The 25,168-nt window shown below is 40.8% G+C and overlaps 1 protein-coding gene across 1 annotated transcript; it reads left to right on the forward strand.

Annotated features, from left to right (window-relative positions):
- Nucleotides 1-1,417: 1,417 nt before the first annotated feature.
- hal (histidine ammonia-lyase) lies at nt 1,418-18,681 on the forward strand (the record flags this gene model as incomplete). The annotated part of the gene is made up of 20 exons (XM_084334563.1): nt 1,418-1,664; nt 1,856-1,916; nt 2,194-2,221; nt 2,930-3,004; nt 3,098-3,170; nt 3,354-3,420; nt 3,917-3,954; nt 4,129-4,254; nt 4,409-4,548; nt 7,191-7,238; nt 11,174-11,321; nt 11,935-12,030; nt 13,140-13,198; nt 13,336-13,416; nt 13,604-13,669; nt 16,214-16,379; nt 17,246-17,380; nt 18,102-18,210; nt 18,322-18,391; nt 18,541-18,681. The coding sequence occupies 20 exons, from the start codon at nt 1,418-1,420 to the stop codon at nt 18,679-18,681; spliced, it is 1,974 nt and encodes a 657-aa protein (XP_084190689.1).
- Between the last annotated feature and the right edge of the window lie 6,487 nt (nt 18,682-25,168).

Consider the following 25,168-nt stretch of genomic DNA (forward strand, 5'->3'; position numbering starts at 1 on the left):
AGAAGAGAGACGCGTTTCTAGCATTGGCAGCCTGATCAATGATCATATTTAAATGTTGAACTGATCGATGGCTGATGAATGAATGAATGAAAACTTTTATTTAACAGATTGCAGAATGGGTACACAATACAATACAGTACGGCTCAATACACACAATTGTTAAGGGGATGCAGACCAGAGAAAGACTTTTGTCTTGTTTACATCAGGGTCCCCCATTTTCAATTCATAGTGACATACATGACATCATGACATTTATGACATAGGGACATACATGCCATACAGGTATATAGTACTGTTACATTTGTTCATTTGTTGTTTGATCAAAGAATACCCCACGATGAAGTAAAGTTCAAGTTCAAGTTTGTTTTATTTGTCACATATAAAGTACATGTACATTACAGTGAGATGCTTGGTTCTGTATGAGCCCCCTGACAATGTGCTTCATACAGTAAAAAAGTTAAACGAATAAAGTCCAAACACTATACAAAATACAAACTAAAGTACAAAATGCAAACTTTTTTTTAAATTGCAAAAATGAGGTATGGGTGTAGTGCAAATCATTTAGTAAATTAATACATATATGCAAATATGGTGTAGTGTTAAAACGTGTTTAAAGTGTGCATGTGGATGTGTGTGCAATGAATGTAGATGGTGGGTTGGTGTTGTAGTCATCGAGCATCATCATGGCCTCCTGGGGATAGAAACGGGATGAAGAGAATGAATGTCTCGCTAAATCTGCTAGCTTACCGTTATTAGATTCGTAAATGTGCACGACAACTTTTAAACTATAGCCTATTTCACAAGTTTACGAACAAAACGCAATGAGCCTCGTTGCTAAATGTTGTGAACGGTACAGGCCTTATTATGTGACCCATTATGCCGTTAGTGTCAGTGACCCACACTATGAGTCTATGACCTAAGGTATACTGAATATAAAACAGACAGAAGCATTTCATACAAAAGTATCCTGTATTTCTGTATGACAACTCTATATACTCTCTTTTCTGGACTCTTTTTGTATCACAAACAGTACTGTATTTGCAAATCTGGTATGTCATAAATGTATAGATGTACTAGCAGTACTGTCTATCCTGTATGTCGTGTGTGTCATATATGTTATGATGAATTGAAAATGGGGGACCCTGATGTAAACAAGACGAAAGTCTTTCTCTGGTCTACATCCCCTTAACAATTGTATGTATTGAGCCGTACTGTACTGTACTGTACCCATTCTGCAATCTGTTAATAAAGTTTTCAATCAATCAATCAAACTAATAGAAGAAACTTGAACTTGAAACTGAGGCGTGGTTCCCAAGCGTGCGTCTGATTGGTGGATGGATGTTTGGAACTGAAGGTGGTACCTTGGATAGCGCCGCGCAACGTTCATTACATCCCACAGTCTTACCGAAGCAGCCAAATGCCTCGCTTTACGGTCCACATTCGAGACGAGTGGCTGGCGGTTCCCTGTCGAGACACAACCAATACCATCAAATGGCTTGGATACGAGGCTCTCAAACGCTATATCAAGAACAAACCCGACAATGGGGGCATCACATCTGTGAAGGAAAGCAATTTTGTTGTGAGAAGGTGCCAAGGAATGAGTCTGTTGGATGCAGATGACACAATCGAGGATGTTCTGGAGGACAATGACTTTATCGAGCTTGGTAATAATGGTCTTATTGGTGGAGAATATGCATACTGTAATGTTTATCAATCTAATTTGTGTCACTTGATGAGCTGTTGTGGATGTTTCACAACTGGCTGTGTAATTGTGCTTTACTGTGCATAATTAGTCACACAATAGCTTGGAGATAAGAAGAGTATTATTATTATTATTATTATCCTCTTTCTCCAGCCATTGAAGGAGATACCATGTCTCCTGACTTCATCCCATATCAACCTGGAGTTTCCCATCTGTATCCTTATTATCATATCAGTACAATAATAATATATTGTACCATTATGTTCTTCTGAAACATCCCTGGTTATTACAACATTGAGTTGAGTAAACTTCACCCTACCAGGGGTCAAATAAATCTACACTATGGTCAAAAATATTGTGTCTTTAGTATGATAGACATCACACAATACTCTTATTGTCTACCCTTAGGTGTTTGAAATGTGAGATATGTGTTTAGTAGTAATGGGAGAACAGCATCTTGGGTTACAATATCCTTAAACAATATCAAACAGAACAGCAGCATACAAAGAACCTGCAGATGTGAGTATTACATATTTGTAACACTAAATATTTAGATTTACAACACTTATAGTTGTGTACAGTTAAGTATTCTTTAGCTACTTCATAGTTTGATTATTGGATAGTGTAGCTTGTCTTGTGTGTGTGTGTGTGTGTGTGTGTGTGTGTGTGTGTGTGTGTGTGTGTGTGTGTGTGCGTGCGTGCGTGTGTGTGTGTACTAGTCCCTTGTCATGTTTACTTGTAATGTTATATGTTATGAATGAATGAGTTTTAGTCTTATTTACAGACAAATGAAAAACACCCGTGTGGACTTGCAATATTTTTTTTCTTAAAAAAAAATAGAAAATCACAAATGTACATAATAAGGCAAGCTCACACACAAAATCCAAAATCAATGACAGAAAAAAAGGAATAGGCTGAAGCACATGCTTATTTGTGCCTATCCTTTACAAATTCTTAAAAACAAAATATATTTTAATATAAGAAAGAAAAACTTAAAATATGCTGCAAGATATACTTTTTTTTTAAAGAAAAAAACAAATGTTTGATGTTTTACTCAAAAATGTACTCTATGATGTAGGTATTATGTCACTGGACGTGTACTAGTCCTTTGTCTCGTTTACATGGTCACAATGTACATTTTTTGTGGACCCCAGAAAGAATATAGCTACTGCAAGCCAGTCATGACTTTAATCAATTATGTGTCACACAACACGCTTTCTTGTGCAGTTTCTTCAATTGGACGGCAATAGCCTGACATCGACAAAACTGGTCGAACTGGGCAGGGGACTATACAAGATAAAGGTAATGATCAACAAGCTCCATATTTGTTGCCAAAGCCGGCTTATTCTGATCTTTGACTTAACTCTATCGTCTACCCTTTACATACATTCTCAGCTGACTCCAGAAGCAGAAAGAAAAGTTGTGAAAGCCAGAGAGCTTTTGGACAGAATTGTCAAGGAAAACAAAGGTGAGGGCAAATTCACTTGGCCCAAGCATTCATTCTCCCTTCATCACATTGTAATGGCTGATAAGTGGAGAGCGACATACTGTGGTGATCTTGTTACCCGGACTGGGGCTACTGTACTGTATGTTGGAAATTAATGTATCCATTCTCACATTCAACCTTGTTTCTGTATTTCTATTTTCTCAGTTGTCTATGGAATCACAACAGGCTTTGGAAAATTTGCCCGAACTGTCATTCCTGTCAGCAAGCTCAAGTACATCTCTATCCATATCTGTCTCTTTATATCCACATACTCATACCTGCACATAAACCTTTTACATATCTGTAGATACTCTATCTATATCTGTACATATCCCATACCTACTCTTACTAGTTACGCTGCTGGTCAGTATGACTACTACCATACTGTCTTTATACCTGTATCACTGTAGCCTACATATTAATATTACAACCCTGCACATACATCTGATTAGCACTACACTCAGTAGTACTCATTTATATATGTTATGCCCAGTTTAATCACCTGTACATTGTATATTACTATTGCACTTTACTGTTACATTTGCACTCTGGTTGGATGCCAAACTTCTTTTCGTTGTACTATACTTGTGCTGTATAATGACAATACATTTGAATCTAATTTAATTTAATCTACAAACTATATCTCATTATGCTATTCTTTATATTGTCTGTTGAGAAAATTAGGCCAATATACAGTATACTCACGACAGGTGGTTTATTTCCCACAGGGAACTGCAGGAAAACCTGGTGCGATCACACTCAGCAGGTGACTTTCTTTACTCAGAAAATACAGTATAACTGTCTCTTAATTAAACCTCTCTTACCCTCAATGTTGCTCAAACCTAGATTTCTTTGAACTTACATTAAGTGTTCCTGGCAAAGCGTTAGTGACCCAGTGTGTTAATGTCTTTGTCGTCCATGCTATGCTGTGGGTGTGTAGGTGTGGGAAACCCGCTAAGTCCAGAGAGGACCCGCATGCTGTTGGCTCTGAGGATCAACGTTCTGGCCAAAGGGTACAGTGGAATCTCACTGGAGACCCTGCACGCCATGATCCAGGCCTTCAACGGTAGGTCTTAGTTGACCCGAATGTTACCATCATTTCACCTTTGACTATTGTGGCGTCCAACTCAGTTGACCGAAACATCCACTAGTAGTCAATAAGCAAAGTTTATCACACATCTGACGGTCACATATCTGGTGTCCATCTGATTTCCTTGCAGCATCCTGCCTATCCTTCGTCCCTGAGAAGGGGACTGTTGGTGCCAGTGGAGACCTGGCCCCCCTCTCTCACCTGGCGTTGGGGCTGATGGGGGAAGGGATGATGTGGTCCCCGAAGAGTGGCTGGGCAGATGCCAAATATGTAAGTACTATGGCTCATGAGGTAGAGCGGTCGTCTTCCAGCTCCTCACCGGGCAGCGCGTCCAAGTGTTCTTGAGCAAGACACTTAACCCCTAACTGTTCCCATGATGAGCAGGTTGGCACCCCACATGGTTGCCTCCGCCATCGGCGTGTGAATGTGTAAGTGAATGGGTGAATGTGAGTCGTAAGTTGTAAAGCAGCAGCGGTCTCACCACAAAGATTACATGATATAGTATACACCGATATCCCTATATCAAAATGCCAATTACGATATGGACCGATCATATCCCACGTGATTCAAACATGGTGTAATGTAGAGAGGTCTTGTGTGCCTGTGGCACCTCGACTCTCCAATTTTTCATAACCAGCAACTACTTGTTGGGCACAAACCTGTTAATATTCCTCAATGAGAGAGGAGGGGAGTTCATACTCTGGAAGATATATATGATAAAAACGATCTTCGAACGTTTCAGGACCTAAAAGAGTTTTATGATCTACCTGGCGAATCATTCTTCCTCTACTTGCAACAAAAATTGGCTCAAGCGTTGCACCCACACCCTTTTGTCTGGCTTATCGGAGACAGGACAACCACAAGAGGGTTTGTCTCAGATTTGTATACACCTTTAATCAAATCCACATATAAAAAATGAACATTAGATACAATCTGGCGAGGGGACATCCCAGAGTTAGACCCTGAGTTTGACTGGGATGACATTTGGACAAATGTTATATTAGCCTCCCACAACCCTAATTACCAGCAAATTCATTTAAATGATATTCATAGGACGTATCTCACACTTATATGCACATGTTCTGAGATTGCCCACCAGTAGCCCATTTTTGGAAATCCATAACAACTAAACTCTCAAACATTTGTAACATAACAATTCCACTCATGGCAGCAACACTACTTCTAAACGATATATCATTACTACCATTTACATTACATTTACATTTAGTCATTTAGCTGACGCTTTTATCCAAAGCGACTTACAAGTTCTGTACGACAAGCCATCAGGAAGGGCACAACTCTATCAGCTGAGCAACAATGTTCATCAAAGTGTTGAGTGCTACAGTGTAGGTTAGTTTATTAGGACAAGTGCATGACAGTACGGTTAGTTAGGGTTATTTTTTTTTTTTTTTTAATTCAGATAATGGTTGAAGAAGTGCGTCTTTAGTCGACGGCGAAAGATTGGACGTGATTCGGCTGTCCTAACTGGGGTGGGTAGTTCATTCCACCATTGTGGGGCAAGGACTGAGAATAGGCGACTTCTCTTTGATGACCCTCCCGGAGCTTGGATAGGAGTAGGTCTGAGGCGGCCAGAAGATGCAGAGCGTAGGGGTCTTGAGGGTGTGTAGTTAGAGACCATTGACCGGAGGTAGGCGGGAGCGGTTCCCTTTGCCGCACGGTATGCTAGGTCGAGGGCCTTGAAGCGGATTCGTGCAGCAATGGGGAGCCAGTGCAGGTCCCTAAGAAGTGGGGTGACATGGGCCGACTTCGGTAGGTTTGAGATCAGGCGGGCCGCTGCGTTCTGAATGAGTTGAAGAGGCTTAGTGGCAGTGGCCGGGAGGCCAGCGAGCAGTGCATTGCAGTAGTCGAGGCGGGAGATGACTGTTGATTGGACGAGGAGTTGGGTGGCTTCTTTTGTCAGGAAGTATCCTTCTGACGTTGCTCAGGAGGAATCGGCAGGTTCTGGTCGTCGCTGCGATGTGAGCAGAGAAGTTCAACTGGTCGTCGAGGACAACACCAAGGTTCTTGGCGGTCGGGGACGCAGTCACAGCTGCATTCTCGACTGTGATTGAAAGGTCGGTCAGGGGGGAGGATTTGGCCGGCAGGTGGAGCAATTCTGTTTTGCTTAGGTTCAGTTTGAGGTGGTTGGACGTCATCCAGGCTGAGATGTCGGACAGACAGGCCGAGATCCGCACAGAGACGTGGATATCTGAGGGAGGGAAGGCGTTACAGCAGCCAAGAAGCTGATAGCCATGAGATGGAAAGAACCTGAAAAACTCACAATAATGTATTGGTCTCTGACATTGCTGGATATTATTTATTTGAAGATCTCTACTGCTCGTATAGTTGGAGTGGGACAGGCCAGCATTGAGCTGTGGGTGGCGGCGGCAGAGGAGGTCAAGAACACAATATAGCGGTGGAGTGGGGGTGGGGTGTTGGTCCTGGGGGGTCCGGCGGTCCTGGGGGGGGGGGGGGGGGTCTAATGTTTTTTGGTGTTTGTGGTGTTTTTTATTTTTACTCTGTATTTTGTATTCTGTATTTATTATTTCTAATTGTCTTATTATTGTTGAAGTACTGTCCTGTGATGTCCTGTGTATTATTGTTGTCACTGTATTATGTTGTGTTCTGTTTAATTGAAAATTGGAATTAAAAAAGTTTGATTAAAAAAAATTGTAAAGCGCTTTGGATAAAAGCTATATGTAAATGCCGTGCAGTCCATTTACCTATGTTGTAAATGTCACAGGACTGTCTCTGCTGTGGGTTGTGATATCAGACCTTACACAATGTCCCAGTGTTCTGACTTGGAGGTTATAATAACTGCGATAGGACAGAGGTCCTGTAAGAAAACATGTTTGCTTTTCAATGACCCCTCAACCTTTCACCTGTTTTTCTCTCCTTTCATCTCTGGGCAGGTCTTGGAGGCCCATGGGCTGAAGCCTGTGTCACTGCAACCAAAAGAGGTAACGCTCTCTAACTCAAACCTTCTCTCTCGTATTGGATTGGCTCGAACTGCCCTAATCTGCCTACTGCCCACTCTTCACTGCTCTATAAGGAATAGTGTGGAGGGAATGCATGCTAGACTGTCGTGGATGAGGGTGGACGAGAGACTAGCATGCAATTTGATTCGGTTTTTAAAGAACATTTGTACCTCAGGTAAACCCACTCAATTGTATTCTATGCTTTTATCCACCAATGATAGACATGACCATAATAACAGACATGCTTCAAGTTCGCTTTACCCTACCTCTGCCTAGATTGAACCAATGCTCTCAAGAAAACTGCAATGTATAGAAAGAGCCATAACATATTGGAATAGGATCCCATTGCATATCATCCGGACGGAAAACAAGGACAGTTTAAAAAATAAACTTAAAGGAGCCATACTCCGGAAGGAAATCATCATGCATGAGTGTAGCTGCAGCCATGTTATCCAAACTTCTTCTGTTTACTTTGTTTTTGTTTTAAAGGTATGGCGAAATGGATTCACCTATGACCTTCTTTTATTTGATTTTTTATTGATTATGTATGTGATATATGACTGATTTATACTGAATGTTTCATATTGTATGTGTATATCTGTGAGGACCCCAGGAATAATAGTCAACACGTCGATGATGACTAATGGGAATCCTAATAAACATAAACGGTTAGGGTCTGGATTGACCTATTTTGAGGTACATAGAGTAATGGAGTGTGCGTACAAACACTTTTGTTTGTTTATAATGTAATCTATAATATGGACTGATATGGAGTTGATAAGACCTGAACACAGACACGCCAGTCACATGTGCTTAAAAAACTGTTGACTTTGTTTAAAGCAGCTACAAGGAGAATTTAAAACAAAATCGTCATATTGGTTGTGATACCTTTGTTTTTTTATTTATATATTTTTTTGTGATGATTTTATTAAGGATCCCCATTAGCTGGTTCCATAGCAACCAACTAGTCTTCCTGGGGGTCCACACAAGAAAACATACAAAAACAATTATGGTTGCAAAACAAAATGATTAAAAATCAGTACTCAACACACAATGTATAATGAAGCTAACAAATAAGATAGCTAAAATTACATGCAAGCAAAGAAACAGAAACAAATTATAATAATAAAAAAATACTTTACAGTGTTAAATACAATTTAAGATAATTTTTTAAAGTTAATTCACTGTAAATGCAGCAGAGGTTTTGAGGCAGGTTATTCCAAAGAGTCAATGATCTAAAAATAAAAGATTTCCTTAAAGCGTTTGTTTTTGGACGTGGTAATTCAAGCTGCCCATTACTGGAACCTCTAGTGTAATGATCATGCACAGTATTACTATAAACAATCTGTTTATGTATAAAAACAGGAGTTTTACTGCTCATGACCAACTTGAACAGCACAAGTGTATTAAAAGACAACCTATTTTCAACGTTAAGCCAAGAGAGGCAGGCATGCATATGGCTCACATTAGACCTTAGTGAGCAGCCCAGTACCAACCGTGCTGCCCTGTTCTGGACCACCTGGAGCTTCCTGAGGTCACCACGTCCTGGTCACCCAGATTCGGCTCAAACAAGGGACTAAACACGTTTAGCAATTATGCCACATCAATGTGGAACGCCCTACCCAAAGCTGTAAAGGAATGTGAATCACTACCCACTTTCAAAACCACTCTCAAAGAACACCTACGGGAGACTGCAATTCGAAACTGGCCCCTGTAAATGTCCTAACCCAACCCCCTCCAATGTACAGTAATTTACCTAGTATGGTTGTCAATATTCCAATGTACAGTTTTGCTTGTTTGTACAGTGTTCCCCCCCCCCAACCCCCTCCAATGTACAGTAAATTACCTAGTATGGTTGTCAATATTCCAATGTACAGTTTTGCTTGTACAGTTGTACAGTGTTTCCCCCCCCCAACCCCTCCTACCCAACCCCCCCCACCCAACCCCACCCAACCTCCTCCAATGTACAGTTTTTACGTCAAATGTATATACTCCCTTTTCTGGACTCTTTTTGTATCACAAACAGTACTGTATTTGCAAATCTGGTATGTCATAAATGTATAGATGTAGCAGTACTGTCTATCTGTATGTCATGTATGTCATATATGTCCTGATGAATTGAAAATGGGGGACCCTGATGTAAACAAGACGAAAGTCTTTCTCTGGTCTGCATCCCCTTAACAATTGTGTGTATTGAGCTGTACTGTATTGTACCCATTCTGCAATCTGTTAATAAAGTTTTCAATCAATCAATCAATCAATCAATCAAAACCACTGGCAGCAGATGACCACATCGTAGAGCAATAGTCAAGATGACATAAAACTCAACTTTGAACTATCTGACATAAAAGGGGACGGGCAACAAAAGAAGCACATTTCTTGGAAATACCAATTGCTCTTCCCATTTTCAAAACAATATAATTAATATGGTGAGACCAAGACAGAGTGCAATCCAGCATCACTCCAAGGAGTTTAGTACTTTCAACTTGTTGAACTGCCGAATTACACAAGTTTAAATGAAGCTTTGGATTTGTAGATAACCTGTGCCTTGTTCCCAGCACAATACATTTAGTCTTTGAGATGTTAAGGACAAGTCTATTACATACTACCCAGTCATGTACAACTTTAAGTTCTCTGCTCAAAACTTCATTAAGTACATTGCATGATGGTGCAAATAACTTAGTATCCACTAGTGGTGGGGAAAAATATCTATACAGTATAGTATCGCGATACTTTGCGTGGTGATACTGTATCGATAAGGACGGCAAGTATAGATATTTTATAAAGCACATTTTATTTTTTATTTTAAATGTATTTAATTTTTTGTATTTGAATTTTTTTGTATAAGGAAGTTGCATTGTTCATTTCAATACCTGTAATAGTACAGTAGTCTACACACACACACACACACACACACACAAACACACACACACACACACACACACACACACACACATACACACACGTGTGCATTCAGTTAAATTGGAATATGACTGTAATACACTACTGACAAACAGTTCAGTTTGTCAGGTACATGCAACACAGATTACAGTGTTGACATCTGTCTGCTTGAGAAAATCCCATTTGCTGCAATAAAAAGGATTGAAGTAAGATGAACAATTCCCTGTGCTACCCCCCCCCCCCCCCCCCCCCCCCCCAACATACCGGAAGTGTTGCATGGTGGTGGTCTATTGGTAGCCTAATTCTCATGATAAGACCACATTTCCCATAAACCAAGTCGCTTCCTGTTTTGTCATTAGCGTCCGCCCCACATCATGGGGAAATGTTTTGATGAAGAGAGGAGAAGCCTTGCTAACAGTGAATGTGAAATTACTTCTGCACCATAATACAATATCAATAGAAAATAGAGGACATCGATGGACTCACACACAATATCAATAGAAAATAGAGGACATCGATGGACTCACACACAATATCAATAGAAAATAGAGGACATCGATGGACTCACACACAATATCAATAGAAAATAGAGGACATCGATGGACTCACACACAATATCAATAGAAAATAGAGGACATCGATGGACTCACACACAATATCAATAGAAAATAGAGGACGTTGATGGACTCACACACGATATCAATAGAAAATAGAGGACATTGATGGACTCACACACAATATCACTAGAAAATAGAGGACGTTGATGGACTTGTGGCGGTCGCGGCAATTGTCTTTCAGTCTCGTCCGTCTCAACATGTTTCTGCAGTAATTCTGCCAAAGTATGGACACATACATTTACAACGTTATATTGATGTAAAAATCTTCATTGTAGCACCTTTAAGAAATGTATCTGATTTGTCATGATCTTGTACATCCTTAAAACAAAGTGAACTGTTCCTTAAACAATGTCCAAAACAATCCTCTGCTCTGTCTCACCGTCTTTCCCTTTCCCCCAGGGCCTTGCCCTGATCAATGGGACCCAAATGATCACGTCCCTGGGGGCAGAGGCTGTGGAGAGAGCCCAGGCCATTGCCCGCCAGGCGGACGTCATTGCAGCTCTCACCCTGGAGGTGCTTAAGGGGACCACCAAGGCCTTCGACAGTGGTGAGCATGCGTGCAGCAGTGGCTCAAACTCACCTGAAACACTCATCCTGCACTACGAGGGCAGACATACAAATTCCGTCCAAAAGTACATGATCATTAGTTGTAAAACAATCCCCCTTCCTGCCTCCATTTTGCCCCCCCCCCCAACTTTACTTTCAGAAACACATCAAACGCAAAAACATGTTCTTAACCCTTTCACTACCACACTACATGTTACAGAAGGTTAGTAGTGTAGTAGTGAAAGGGTTAACCCTTTGTAGTGTGGTTGTGAAAGGGTTAACCTTCTGTAGTGTGGTAGTGAAAGGGCTAACCATTTGTAGTGTGTTAGTGAAAGGGTTAACCTTTTGTAGTGTGGTAGTGAAAGGGTTAACCTTCTCTGGTGTGGTAGTGAAAGTGTTTACCCTCTGTAGTGTGGTAGTGAAAGGGTTAACCTATGTAGTGTGGTAGTGAAAAGGTTAATGCCATTTCATGGGGACAAATCCCAAAATCTTCAATTCACCTGCATGTAAACCACTGTTTATAGGGCTTTCTCATGCAAATAACTTTGACCAACATGTCAGATGGAACCTAATAAGTCCAAGGTCACTCGATCTTCTCCTCCCCCATCCTGCAGATATCCACAGACTGCGGGCCCACCCAGGACAGATAGAGGTGGCTCAGCGCTTCCGTTCCCTGCTGGACTCAGACCACCACTCCTCAGAGATAGCAGGTTAGAGGGCAGATTCACTTGCACCATGTCGTAAATTACTTACAGTCACATTTCTGTCCACAACACACCTTAAAAAGGTAGGATCTGTAATGCTTTTGAGGGTTTTCTATCGCTGGCCACACCTCAGGTGGAGAGGTCTGGAGAAGATCACACTAGAATAACTTATTCAACTCTAACCCACACGTCAGACCACAATTAAACAAGGCGCAATACCAAGCATGGCTCTTTTGCCTTGAAGCTGCTGTTTGACTGCGTTACAGATTCTCCCTCTTCCATCAGACACACTGACATCCATTGATACTTTCAAGTCTTGGCTTAAAACACCAACGCAAGAGACACCGGGTTCGAATCCGGCTGTCGGCGTTGCCTCCGGCATGGACCGGCCGTCATACTAACTCAATTGGCAGAGTTAGCGGGTGGGAAGTCGAAGGGTGGTAGTCTGGTCGTTGTGAACAGTGACTCCTACAGGTCGGTTGGGGCGCCTGCACAGCAAAGTCAGGAAAAATGGCGGGGGCAGTGTGAGCCTCCTACACGTTACACCTCGCCAAATGAGAGTCCACGCTGGCAGGTGAAAAGATGTGACAGGCTGCCTCCACATGTATCGGAGGGGACATGTGATGCAAGGCTTCTATCCTCCCTACAACCGGCCAGTGGGGGGCATATGCGAGCAATGATCAGGACAGGGGAGGGAGAATTGGCACGAGAGGTAAATTGGGATGGGGAGAAAAATCACAGAAAAAGGAGGAGAAAAAAGTAGATCAAAGTCTTGGCTTAAAACATACTTCTATACACTAGCGTTTGAATCTTCTTAATGGGTTTTGTGCTGCTTGTATATAGTGTATAATGTCTCTTCTATATACTGATCTTTGTATGCCTGCTTTACCATATTTTAAGCATTTGGTATTTAACACATTTCATCTGGTGTGTGTGTGTGTGTGTGTGTGTGTGTGTGTGTGTGTGTGTGTGTGTGTGTGTGTGTGTGTGTGTGTGTGTGTGTGTGTGTGTGTGTGTGTGTGTGTGTGTGTGTGTGTGTGTGTGTGTGTGTGTGTGTGTGTGTGTGTGTGTGTGTGTGTGTGTGTGTGTGTGCGTGCGTGTGTGTGTGTTCCCAGAGAGCCACAGGTTCTGTGACAGGGTCCAAGATGCCTACACTATGCGCTGCTGTCCTCAGGTAACCTCATGCAGGGCATCAGAGCTGACAGCCTACAAAACAAGCTCCCATCTTGATCCACACAACTCTATATAATGACATCAAGCATCTAGATATGCCTTACATAGATATACCTCGTCTTTTCTCTCCGTCCACAGGTCCACGGTGTTGTCGTTGACACAATAAACTTTGTCAGCACCATCATCAACACAGAAATCAACAGTGCCACTGACAACCCTGTATCCTTCTCTGATCAGAAGACTAATTATTACTGTACTCGTTCTTTTAAAAAAAAAATCATAACCCATTGTTGGTAGACAGTAGTTATGTCACCTTACGCCTTCATGGTGAGGTTTAGACTACGAACCAAAGTAGTAGTTTTAGGTTTTATCTCTGCGGTCACTGTATTCTTAATAGCTGCCTCAGATGGTGTTTGCTGACAGGGGAGAGACCATTTCAGGAGGGAACTTCCATGGCGAATACCCAGCAAAGGTAAATACAAGAATCAAGAATCAAGAGGTTTATTTGTCACATACATACCAGGGCATACAGTGAAATGCGGGTGGTCATGCCCGCATTGATTGTGCAAAATACAATAATAAAATAGGCATAGAAAAAATAAAATAGGTAAGACACAAGATATGCATGGTAAAAAAAACAAAACATGCTAAGTTCCTGGGAAACTGTACTACTCTCTATACAACTACTACATCTACTACTACTACTACTACTACTACTACTACTACTACTACTACTACTACTACTACTACTACTACTACTACTACTACATCTACATCTACTCTACTATACAATATACAATTTACAATTTTAACTCTTAATGTATCTAAACTATACTATACAGTACCTCCTTCCTTTAAAGTGACTTTCTATTTTTTAAAGTGACATTTTGTTTAAAGTGATTGATTTAGCGGTTACCGCATGAGTGTTGTGTGTGTGTGTGTGTGTGTGTGTGTGTGTGTGTGTGTGTGTCTGAGTGTGCTCATGTGTACTTGTGAGTGGAGAGTTCAGTGTTCAGTGTTCAGTGTTCTGATGGCCTGGGGGAAGAAGCTGAGCCAGAGTCTCTCTGTTCTTGCAGCGTGTGACCGTAGGCGCTTGCCTGACCGCAGCAGCTTGAACAGGCTGTTGTTGCAGTGGTGGGGGTCTTTCATTATTCTGCAGGCTCTGGATTTGCACCTCCTGTTATATAAGTCCTGCAGGGGTGGTAATGCAATACCCGTAGTATGCTCTGCTGAGCGCACCACTCTCTGGAGTGCCTTCCTGTCCTGTGCCGTGCTGTTTCCAAACCAGGCAGTGATGTTTCCAGTAAGAATGCTCTCTACAGCCCCGGAATAGAAGGAGTGGAGTATCTTTCCCGATACTCTGAACTTCCTTAGCTGTCTCAGGTGATAGAGGCGCTGTTTAGCCTTTTTCACCACAGAATCTATGTGTGTTGACCATGTCAGGTTGTCTGTGATGTGGACTCCCAGGTACTTGAAACTGCTCACCCTGTCTACAATAGCCCCGTTTATCCACAGTGGCGTGTGTGTCCCCTGCTGTATTCTCCTAAAATCCACGATCAGCTCTTTGGTTTTACCAATGTTCAGGAGTAGGCTGTTATCCCGGCACCAGCGTGCCAGTTCATCAACCTCCTCCCGGTAGGCCTTCTCGTCATTGTTAGATATCAGCCCCACCACCACCGTGTCGTCTGCAAACTTCACTATGGAGTTGGAGCTGAACCTGGCCACACAGTCATGTGTGTACAGTGAATACAGCAGGGGGCTCAGAATGCAGCCCTGGGGGGACCCGATACTCAGGGTGATTTTGCTGTAGGTATGACCCCCCACCATGACCGCTTGGGGCCTGTCACTTAGAAAGTCCAGGATCCAGGCGCTCATGGCGGAGCTCAGACCCAGATCGATCAGCTTGTCAACCAGTCTGGTGGGGACTATGGTGTTGAAAGCTGAACTATAGTCAATGAACAGCAGTCTCACATAGCCCCCCTTCTGACTGTCAAGGTGAGATAGTGTGTTGTGTAGTACTTGGGAGACCACATCGTCAGTGGACCTGTTTGTCCTATATGCGAACTGCAGTGGGTCCATGTTACTAGAGAGATAGGCTCTTTGTATGATCCTTTTTCATTTCTAAGAAAGAAAAATTATAATAAAAGCACCCAACAATAGCCTGTTCAAGCTGCTGCGGTCAGGCAAGTGCCTCCGCATACATGCAGCAAGAACAGAGAGACTCAGGCTCAGCTTCTTCCCCCAGGCCATCAGAACATTGAACACTGATCTCTCCACACACAAGCACACATGAACACACACACACACACACACACACATGAACACACACACACACACACACACACACACACACACACACACACACACACACACACACACACACACACACACACACACACACACACACACACACACACACACACACACACACACACACACACACACACACACACACACACACATTCTGCACTCTCTCACACAAACACACCACAGGTCACTTTAAACACACAAGAAAAGGTCACTTTAAAAACTGTATATTGTATAGTAGTGTACATAGGACTCATTACCTAAGCTTAGCATTGTATTTTATCTTAGTACTTTTATCATGTCTATTTTATTATTTATTCAATTTTATTCTATTATTATTTGTATTTTTTGCACAATCGAAGTGGGCATGGCCACCTTCATTTCACTATACGTCTTGTGTATGTATCTGATGAATAAACCTCTTGAAATCTTGAAATCTTTGTTATATTTTCTAGTGGAAGTAACTCCATAATTAACCCTTTCACTACCACACTACAGAAGGTTAACCCGTTCACTACCACACCACAGAAGGTTAACCGTCTGTAGTGTGTTAGTGAAAGGGTTAACCTTCTGTAGTGTGGCTGTGAAAGGGTTAACCCTTTGCCGCCTGGCAGTGAAAGGGTTAACCTGCTGTATTGTCACAGTGGAAGGGTTAACCCTTTGGTAGTGTGGTAGTGAAAGGGTTAATATTCACCTTGTCTCTCTTCAGGCTCTGGATTTCTTGGCCATTGCGGTTCATGAGCTGGCCTCCATCAGTGAGCGGAGGATCGAGAGGCTGTGCAACCCCTCCCTGAGTGAACTCCCTGCCTTCCTGGTTAATGAGGGGGGACTCAACTCTGGGTTCATGATTGCCCACTGTACCGCTGCTTCCCTGGGTGCGTGTGTTCAAATACCTCAGCACTACGCAGAGGGTTCCCACAGAGATTGCAAAATTTTATTCAAGGACTTTTAAGTACTTTTCCAAGCACTATTTTTCATTTTCAAGGATGTCACTCGAAGGATACAATTCACTTTTAATTAATGCTGTTTTTGGCCTGCTTGCCAGCTATAGAGCATCACACACGAAGAAATGAGGAAAATCAGTTGGAGCGTGCGAGACAGCGACTAGTCAGATTTGATTCAAACAGAACAAAAAAAAACGATTAGTGATGCACGATATATGGCCGTTTTTTTACACATCGGTATCCGTCCGATATCAAGATAGGGCCGATATTTAAATTTTTTTTTTTCTTTTTACATATTTTGGCCTTAAATAGTTTCAAAATATCTGTCATTTCTGAAAATAAGTTACAAAAGTTTAAAAAAAAATGCGTTTTGGAAAATAGCTCTTTATTTGATTATCATAAAGTGTTTTCTATACAGAGATATCGACATCGGTAAATATCGGTATCGGCCAGAACAGCAATATTAATATCGGTTATCGGTATCGGCCACAATTTTCACATCGGTGCATCACTAAAAACGATGATTCAGAACAATTTGATCATGGATGAACAAAACATGCAATGCGAATGGTTTATTTGAATTTCAAGGACTTTTTAAGCACTTTGTAAAAAGAATTGGCTGTTTTCAAGGAATTCCAGGCCTTGACTTTCTTTTGTAAAAAAATCAAGCACTTTGAGCACTTCAAGGACCTTGTGCGAACCATGACTACGTAACAAACTACACCCTCCACCTCCCCGTTTCAACTGGTGCCTGAGCCGACGCTTCACTATAATCACCTGTTTTGTCCTGCGTTTAGTTTCAGAGAACAAGGTTCTGTGCCACCCGTCTTCGGTGGATTCCCTGTCCACCAGTGCTGCCACAGAGGACCACGTGTCCATGGGCGGCTGGGCGGCTAGGAAAGCCTTGAGAGTGGTGGAACATGTGGAGCAAGGTAACTTTTTTAATTGAAAAAACAAAGAAGTTCCAGGCACTCTTCATGTAAAAAAAGCTTTAAAGCTTTTTTATACATGAAGAGTGCCTGGAACTTCTTTGTTTTTTCAACTGGCTCCCCTATATCCAAAGAGCACCTTCTAAAACACTGGATTCACACTACAAAGATGCTGCAGCCCTCCTTCTTGTTCAAGTACCTTTTTTAATGTTGGGAGTGATTGATTGGTTATTGATTGGTTAAATTATTTAATATACACACTACATCTTTATAGCACGAGGATCACTGCCACACGGCTCATGAACGTGGACAGCTAAATTATAGATATGCTTAATGTTGACATAGTGCTTTGATTTTTTATCTATGATGAAATCAGTTATGGATAGACTTTGTAAATGAAGGGCTCTGTTTACGTTTATTTTATTCGCCACATTAAATAAATATACTGTATGTAATTAAACACAATAGATAGATAGATAGATAGATAGATAGATAGATAGATAGATAGATAGATAGATAGATAGATAGATAGATAGATAGATAGATAGATAGATAGATAGATAGATAGATAGATAGATAGATAGATAGATAGATAGATAGATAGATAGAAAGAAAGAAAGCTTCCACTTTTGTTTTTCTTCAGGCAGTTTAATTAATTGAAAAGTTGAATTGATTTAATTATGTATTTTGTAAAAAATTAATAAGTCTACTCTCATTCTCTCAGTTCTTGCTATTGAGCTCTTAGCAGCCTGCCAGGGGATTGAGTTCCTCCGCCCCCTGCGTACAACAACACCATTGGAGAAAGTCTATGACCTTGTGCGCAGTGTAGTCAAGTAAGTCAAACACATGTGTTCAAGGTAAACAAGTTTCAGCTCCCTGAAATGATGGTTAATATTTATCCAGTGTTCCGCTACATGTTCTTCTTTCTCCACTACGTTTCACAGGCCCTGGATTAAAGACAGATTCATGTCACCTGACATTGAGGCTGTACACCGTCTCATACTTGACCAGAAGGCAAGTAGCAGGTCTTTTTATAGAGAATGTTTATTCTGATTGTCAATAATATATTTATAAATATTATGGAAACAGGACATGCAGTTGTAGGCTACGTGAGGTTACAGTATAATGACTTTCCACATGCAAAATGTTTCCGTCCAACTCAGGTGTGGAATGTTGCCAAACCTTATATTGACAAGTATCAGTCGGAGTACATTCCAGAGTCTCGTCCTGTTTCTCCTACTGCCTTCTCCCTGGACTCCCTGGCCTCCCCGGCATCGCCACGGAAACGTGTCCGTCTTGAGTGAAACCCTCATCTATTTCCAGAAAAACTAGTACAATGAAAAATGTAATTTCTTAAACAATCTATGGTTTTCATCTGATGTTTGCCAAAGATGCCTTGGTAGTTTAGACTTTACTGGATACAAACTAGATCTAAAGTGTAATTTCCTTTATTAAAGTTCATGTTTTTGACCACTGACAAAATGCACGGCTGCAGTATTTATGTTAACTTCTGTTGGCTTCAAGGCCACTGCTATTAGCATAAAGTTTAAGGCTAATTTTCATTGTTTATAACATAAATTTCTTAAATTGTTTTGCCAAATCAAGCTGTTTATGAATTTTTAACACATAAACAATTGAAAATCGAATCGTTACCTCAAAATCTAAATTTGGATTGAATTTGAAAATGTGTGTATCGTGACAACCCTAGTTGTAAAGAAAGACATTTTGTTCTAAAACGTTTATTATCCAGTGACAAGTGAAACTTTTCAAGAATGTACGTCATCATAGATGGTATTACCTTGACAACATAAACATTTTAAATGGACAGTTTATTTCCTGTTACAGCATTTGCTAATATTTTACTTATTTATTTTTCATTCAACCTTTATTTAACAATTAAGAACAAATTCTTATTTACAATGACAGCCTGGTGAGAGGACAAAAAAACATCTTGAAGGTAACTGTCTGAGGTAAGGGAAATAATTAAAAAACACATCAAACAAACAACCAAAATTACAAGGTAATGTAATACATGAAGTAGAACAGATCAATCAAGGCTATGTGACAGTTGCAGGTGTATGTAAACAACTCTGTGATAGAGAGCAAACTGGAAATAAACTGGGGTTCAACTAGCTCTATTGAGTTTTGTATGTATGTGTAACGGTTGTGACAATGTCACCTCAAACTTCGATGCCCCGAGGGAGTTTCGAACCCGGGTGGGAGACAGCACAGACCTCTATACCAAGAGGTGAACTCACTTCTTTGTACCGTGTCTATGCGTCTTTTGAGGATGTGAGAGTGAGTTTAACCCATAGCACCGCTACTCACCCCAGCCCTTCTTTGACTGCGCTTCACGATACCATCCGTTACATATGTATGTATGTATGTATGTATGTATGTATGTATGTATGTATGTATGTATGTATGTATGTATGTATGTATGTATGTATGTATGTATGTATGTATGTATGTATGTATGTATGTATGTATGTAATGTATGTATGTATGTATGTATGTATGTATGTATGTATGTATGTATGTATGTAATGTATGTATGTATGTATGTATGTATGTATGTATGTATGTATGTATGTATGTATGTATGTATGTAATGTATGTATGTATGTATGTACATACAAACCTCTATCACGAACTGCCGCAGATTCTGAGGGTAAGTCAAAACATGTCCTAACTAATTATTGCAAGTTTGCATTGTGTTATCAAAGGGATCAACAGAAAGCCCAAAGAGTCCCACAAAGGCTTGTGGGGTGAAAACACAATCCTCTGCTGAAATACAGTATAATTTTCTCTCCGAAGTCTCCTTTCAAATCCTCCAGTCGAGCTGTTAATTTTCGGTAATGGCGGCTTCTTCTGTGGTTTTCTGGGAAAGTCATTAAGGCACCATTACCGGAAATATCCAGCTCAGCTGGAGGATTTAAAAGGAGGTTTCGGAGAGAAAAGGGTAATTCTATACTGTATTTCAGCAGCAGCTTGCGAACTTGCAATAATTAGTTAGGATGAGTTATTGACTTAACCCTCAGAATCTGCAGTGGTTCGTTATAGAACTGTGTACACACACACACACACACACACACACACACACACACACACACACACACACACACACACACACACACACACACACACACACACACACACACACCTACACACACACACACACACACACACACACACACACACACACACACACACACACACACACACACACACACACACACACACACACACACACACACACACAAAGCTGAATAGAGCTAGGGTTCAACCTGTTCGGCGGAGCTTCCTACAGGCGAGAATAGGCGGTTGCCTAGGGCGCCACCCAGAGCGCCAAAGAAGAAAAAAGAAAAGGAAAAAACGTTTTTTTATTGTTAACACTTTGGTTGCCTTGGGTTAAATTAATGATATACCATAGATTGCCAGCGCTATTTGTCTATGGAGAAAGTCCCCTTCTTTGCAGGGCTATAACTTTTTAAATTCTATTGCTACATTGCCATTATTAGGGCCCATTCAAAGTCCTATATGTATTGTTCATTGTGTAGCAACGTTAAACTTTTTCATTCACATATTCATAGTAAAGTATGGTCTAATGTATAAGTATGTTTTCATCTCTTTCTGCAGCTTTCTCCAGAACGTGATATATAGCCCCAAATGCATTATATTGATGATGAAATACAGTTTGATGGCAATCAGCGCGATATAAAAAATTCCAACTAGACGTACTTCTAGAAGTTACTACACGTCATCTGATGTTGACCGGATGGGCGAGGGGGCGTTTATAATTCCGTGGGCAGCGTTATACCAATCATCTAATGTGGGTCAAATGTTGATAAAAGCAGTTAGTATCGAAGATGGTAACGTTACACGCTGAAACTCACCCCAGTCTCCGCGCGCCGTTGGGCGATCATCGTCGAGTAGAAATGTTATCATTATGGGATATATTATTACCCGGTCCATCTCCAGCTTGTATAATGGTATATACGTCCAAATCATGTTGTTTATCGAGTTATTGGCAATCGATCGCTATGTAGTGTGACGAGCTAGAGTGCCGGAACCTATACCGAGTGCCCGGAAGTAATATGGCCGACCAGCAAAACCTCTACTGCGCTTCCTGTTAAGCGGTTGTGCCGATCGGCCACCAGATGGCGCTCCTGAACCGCCAGAGAGCTCAGTGGGTCCTGCTGGTGGATCTCAGGCCAGCGGAGGGGGAATATGAATCCGATCGCAGATTTTTGAAATATTGATATAAGGACGACGTACAGCGTCCCCCGGCAACTTTAGCATGGCCAGCAAAGACGTCTAAAGACGGCTCCCGGCAGTCAAAGTGTTAATTTTTTTTTTTTTTTGCTCAGTGCAGTTTTGGCGCCCCCCTCTATATCTGCAACCATTCTTTTTACATAAAAGAAATTCTAACTTAAGGGAAAATGAGCCAAAAATCTAAAACTGTCGGTCGGTCTGAGCCTCAGCTTTAGGTGTTCACAGTCAGAACATGCTAGAGCGCTGTGCATTGATGGGTATCGGTCAAGTGTTTATAGAATTGAGCGTTGAGGAAAGAAAGACTAACGTTAGAGAACTATGAAGAGGCAAAAGCCATCCGGCCATCCAGTATAAAAAGAGAAGAAAAGAAGAAGACGAGAAACGTGCCAAGGTGAAAGGTATGCAATTTTGTACAACTTCCAAGACCTGCCACACCAAGAGCTGATGAAGCAAGCAGAGGCACTTGTACACACATTAAACCACGGGGGGCAATCTGATTTGGATGGGAAGGAGCAGGCTCAGGAGTTGGAACATTTGATGTGATTGATGACTTTGCAGTGAGGAAGGCCAGAAGGATTGCACTGTAAATGGAAACCAGTAGGAGCTACAGGCTAACCTTGAAGTGTGATGATAGGGAGTGGAATGTAAATAGTTCTTTAGACAAAGTGAATTTGTAATTTTTTTTTATTTGTTTGTTTATTTTGTACATTATATTTTGATTATGTGTAACATATTTTACAATACATAATTTTCTTTTAAAGCAAATTTGCACATTCTTTTATTGTTTGTTATTGTTATTATTATTATTGATTGTTAGCTAAGTTGTTTGTTTTAATTCTTTAGTGTGCACTTTACATTTATTCTTAATTTTCTTTTAAAGCAAATTTGCACACTTTTATTGTTTGTTATTGTTATTATTATTATTGTGTGTTAGCTAAGTTGTTTATTTGTTTTAATTCTTTAGTGTGCACTTTACATTTATTCTTAGCTCTTGTTCTTGCTTGTAAAAAATGAAGGTGCAGTACTTTACTGTATAACTGTTAACCCTTTCACTGCCACACAACCGACGGTCGTGAAAGGGTTAACCGTCTGTGTATTGTCGCAGTGAAAAGGGTTAACCGGTTGGTAGTGCGCGATGTTTTGATTTTTTTTGCTGAAGCTGTCTATACCCCTTAAAAGAAAATTCTGCATTGGGACTTTAATATCTCACTACTACCTCAGCTGTTGTAGCCTACCTATTTAATAGCTATCAAATCCTAAATTCCTACTCATGTGAATGCAAGCTATCATGAATACCATTCAAATAAAATTCTAATTTATATAACACAACAATAAATGGTAAATGGACTGCATTTATATAGCGCCTTTATCCAAAGCACTTTATAACCTATGCCTCACATTCACCCATTCACTCACACATTCACACACCGATGGCGAAAGCAACCATGCAAGATGCCAACTTGCTCACTAGGAACAGTTAGAGGTTAAGTGACAACTGCTCTACCTCCTGAGCCACTATCGCCCGATAAAAAGTTATAAAGTTGGATTCCACTTTCTCATATACATAATCTTATTTATTTTCATTTCAAACCTTTATTTACAGTCACGTCGAGTGTACATACAGAAAAAAGCAAACATCTTAACAATCATAACAGGCATAAAATCACACAGCATATAAAATCATAACAATAAGACAACAAGGCGAGACAAAAGTAAGTCATTTCACAATTTCAGTCAATTTAAAAAGGTACAACTTGATTGACAATGGTTGGAGATCAAGGTTTTAAGTTCTGCATCACCTACAGTATATGTTTAACGGAATCTCTTTCTGACCTTTCAATGCACAAGGTGTGAAAAATTAGGAAGTTGCTTTCATACAGGTACTCCAAGCACATTAATTGGCTGGTTACTATAGACAGCAAACTCAATGTAATCATTCATACATGTTATCTAATACATACATATTATCTAATACATATAGTACATACATACTGTTGATCTAATCAACTAAGACTTAAACTGCTGATGTCATCAAGATGATCAAATCCGAAGCTGCTCCACAGACAGCAAATGGGAGATAAAAATGTTGAACCCACAGAACCTTTTCTTTTCATCTTTATTGTACAGTAGTGTTATCAGTTCTGAACCTGAACATTGCCCTCATCCTTCGACAAGTCCCATAGGTAATCTCACTGTCACCTTCACCAGCTCTCTCAATTCATTCTCTACTGAGGATGTGGACATTTTCAAACACTGAGAGATTGATTCGGTCATCAAACATCCTGTATAATTCTATTGCCTAAATATCAGTGTTGTAGTCAAGACCCCCAAAAGTGAGACAGAGTCAAGACAGAGACCATTGAGCTCAGTGAGTTTGATTCAAGAACAAGACTTTGGAGGTCCAAGACCAACTGGGGTTGAGATGGGGTCAAGACCCAAACCAGAACAATATCAGTGCAATTCAAAACCATGACTGTAATTTTGTTGGTCTCCTATCATATGTATGGCTCAACATTTACACAATCTCGCTGTTTATTGGCTACAATAATAATAACAATAATAATAATAAAACATGAATTGAAAAACATGGATCTAATGGTAATTCATTCAAACATTTATTTAAACTCGAAAAATTCACTGAGGTTGCCCTCATTTACAGTGACGTCGAGTGACAGATGAGTCAAAAATAGCTCCACAAAACATGAGATAAAAACAACAATGACATTTGTGCACTCAACTGGTCTTCAGAGTCCACAAACACTGCGAAATATCTTCAGTAGCCATTACTCCTTCTCCCAACCCTCATTGTGTTGCTTCTCAACTGTAACTCCAGTTTCTAATCAGTTTAACGAGGATGTCCGTGCTTTTGTTCTGTGTGAGTTAGAAGAGGAGTGCATTCAGTGCAATACAGTAGGCCTTGCACAGAATTCTCTTTCTTCCAACATGACTACCTGTAACCATTGGTCTTCTACAGGTGAAATTTACAGTTTTGTAGCCAGAGCAGGCTACTAATATCCCCCCATTGTTGGCTCTAATGGGCCAAAAAGATTATGTACCCAGTTATGTGCATAAAACAAATAGTAATCTGGGTGTAAACTCATATCAGATCATTGAGACTGCTGTGTGCTAAATATGTTTCTCTGCATCACTGCATGTCTGTTCCTCTCCTCTGCAGACTGTTCCCATGAGAGGAAGAGCAAACGGGACTGTCTTGGACAGTACAGGTGAAGCCTAATGCAATTACATTGATTGATTGATTGAATTGATTGAAAACTTTATTAACATTGCAGAATGGGTACAATACAGTACGGCTCAATACAAACAATTGTTGGGGATGCAGACCAGAAAAATATTGTTTACATCAGGGTCCCCCATTTCCAATTCATCAGGACATTACAAGGAAGCATACTAGGACCGCTACTGTTCCTAATTTATGCAAATGCCATGTCGTCAGCTTGTGACTGCAACTTGTTCCTGTTTGCGGACGACTCAGCCCTGCTGGTCTCTGACAAGAAC

The sequence above is a fragment of the Notolepis coatsorum genome, assembly GCF_963971535.1.
Source record: "Notolepis coatsorum genome assembly, chromosome: 18".
In the NCBI taxonomy this organism is placed as follows: domain Eukaryota; kingdom Metazoa; phylum Chordata; class Actinopteri; order Aulopiformes; family Paralepididae; genus Notolepis; species Notolepis coatsorum.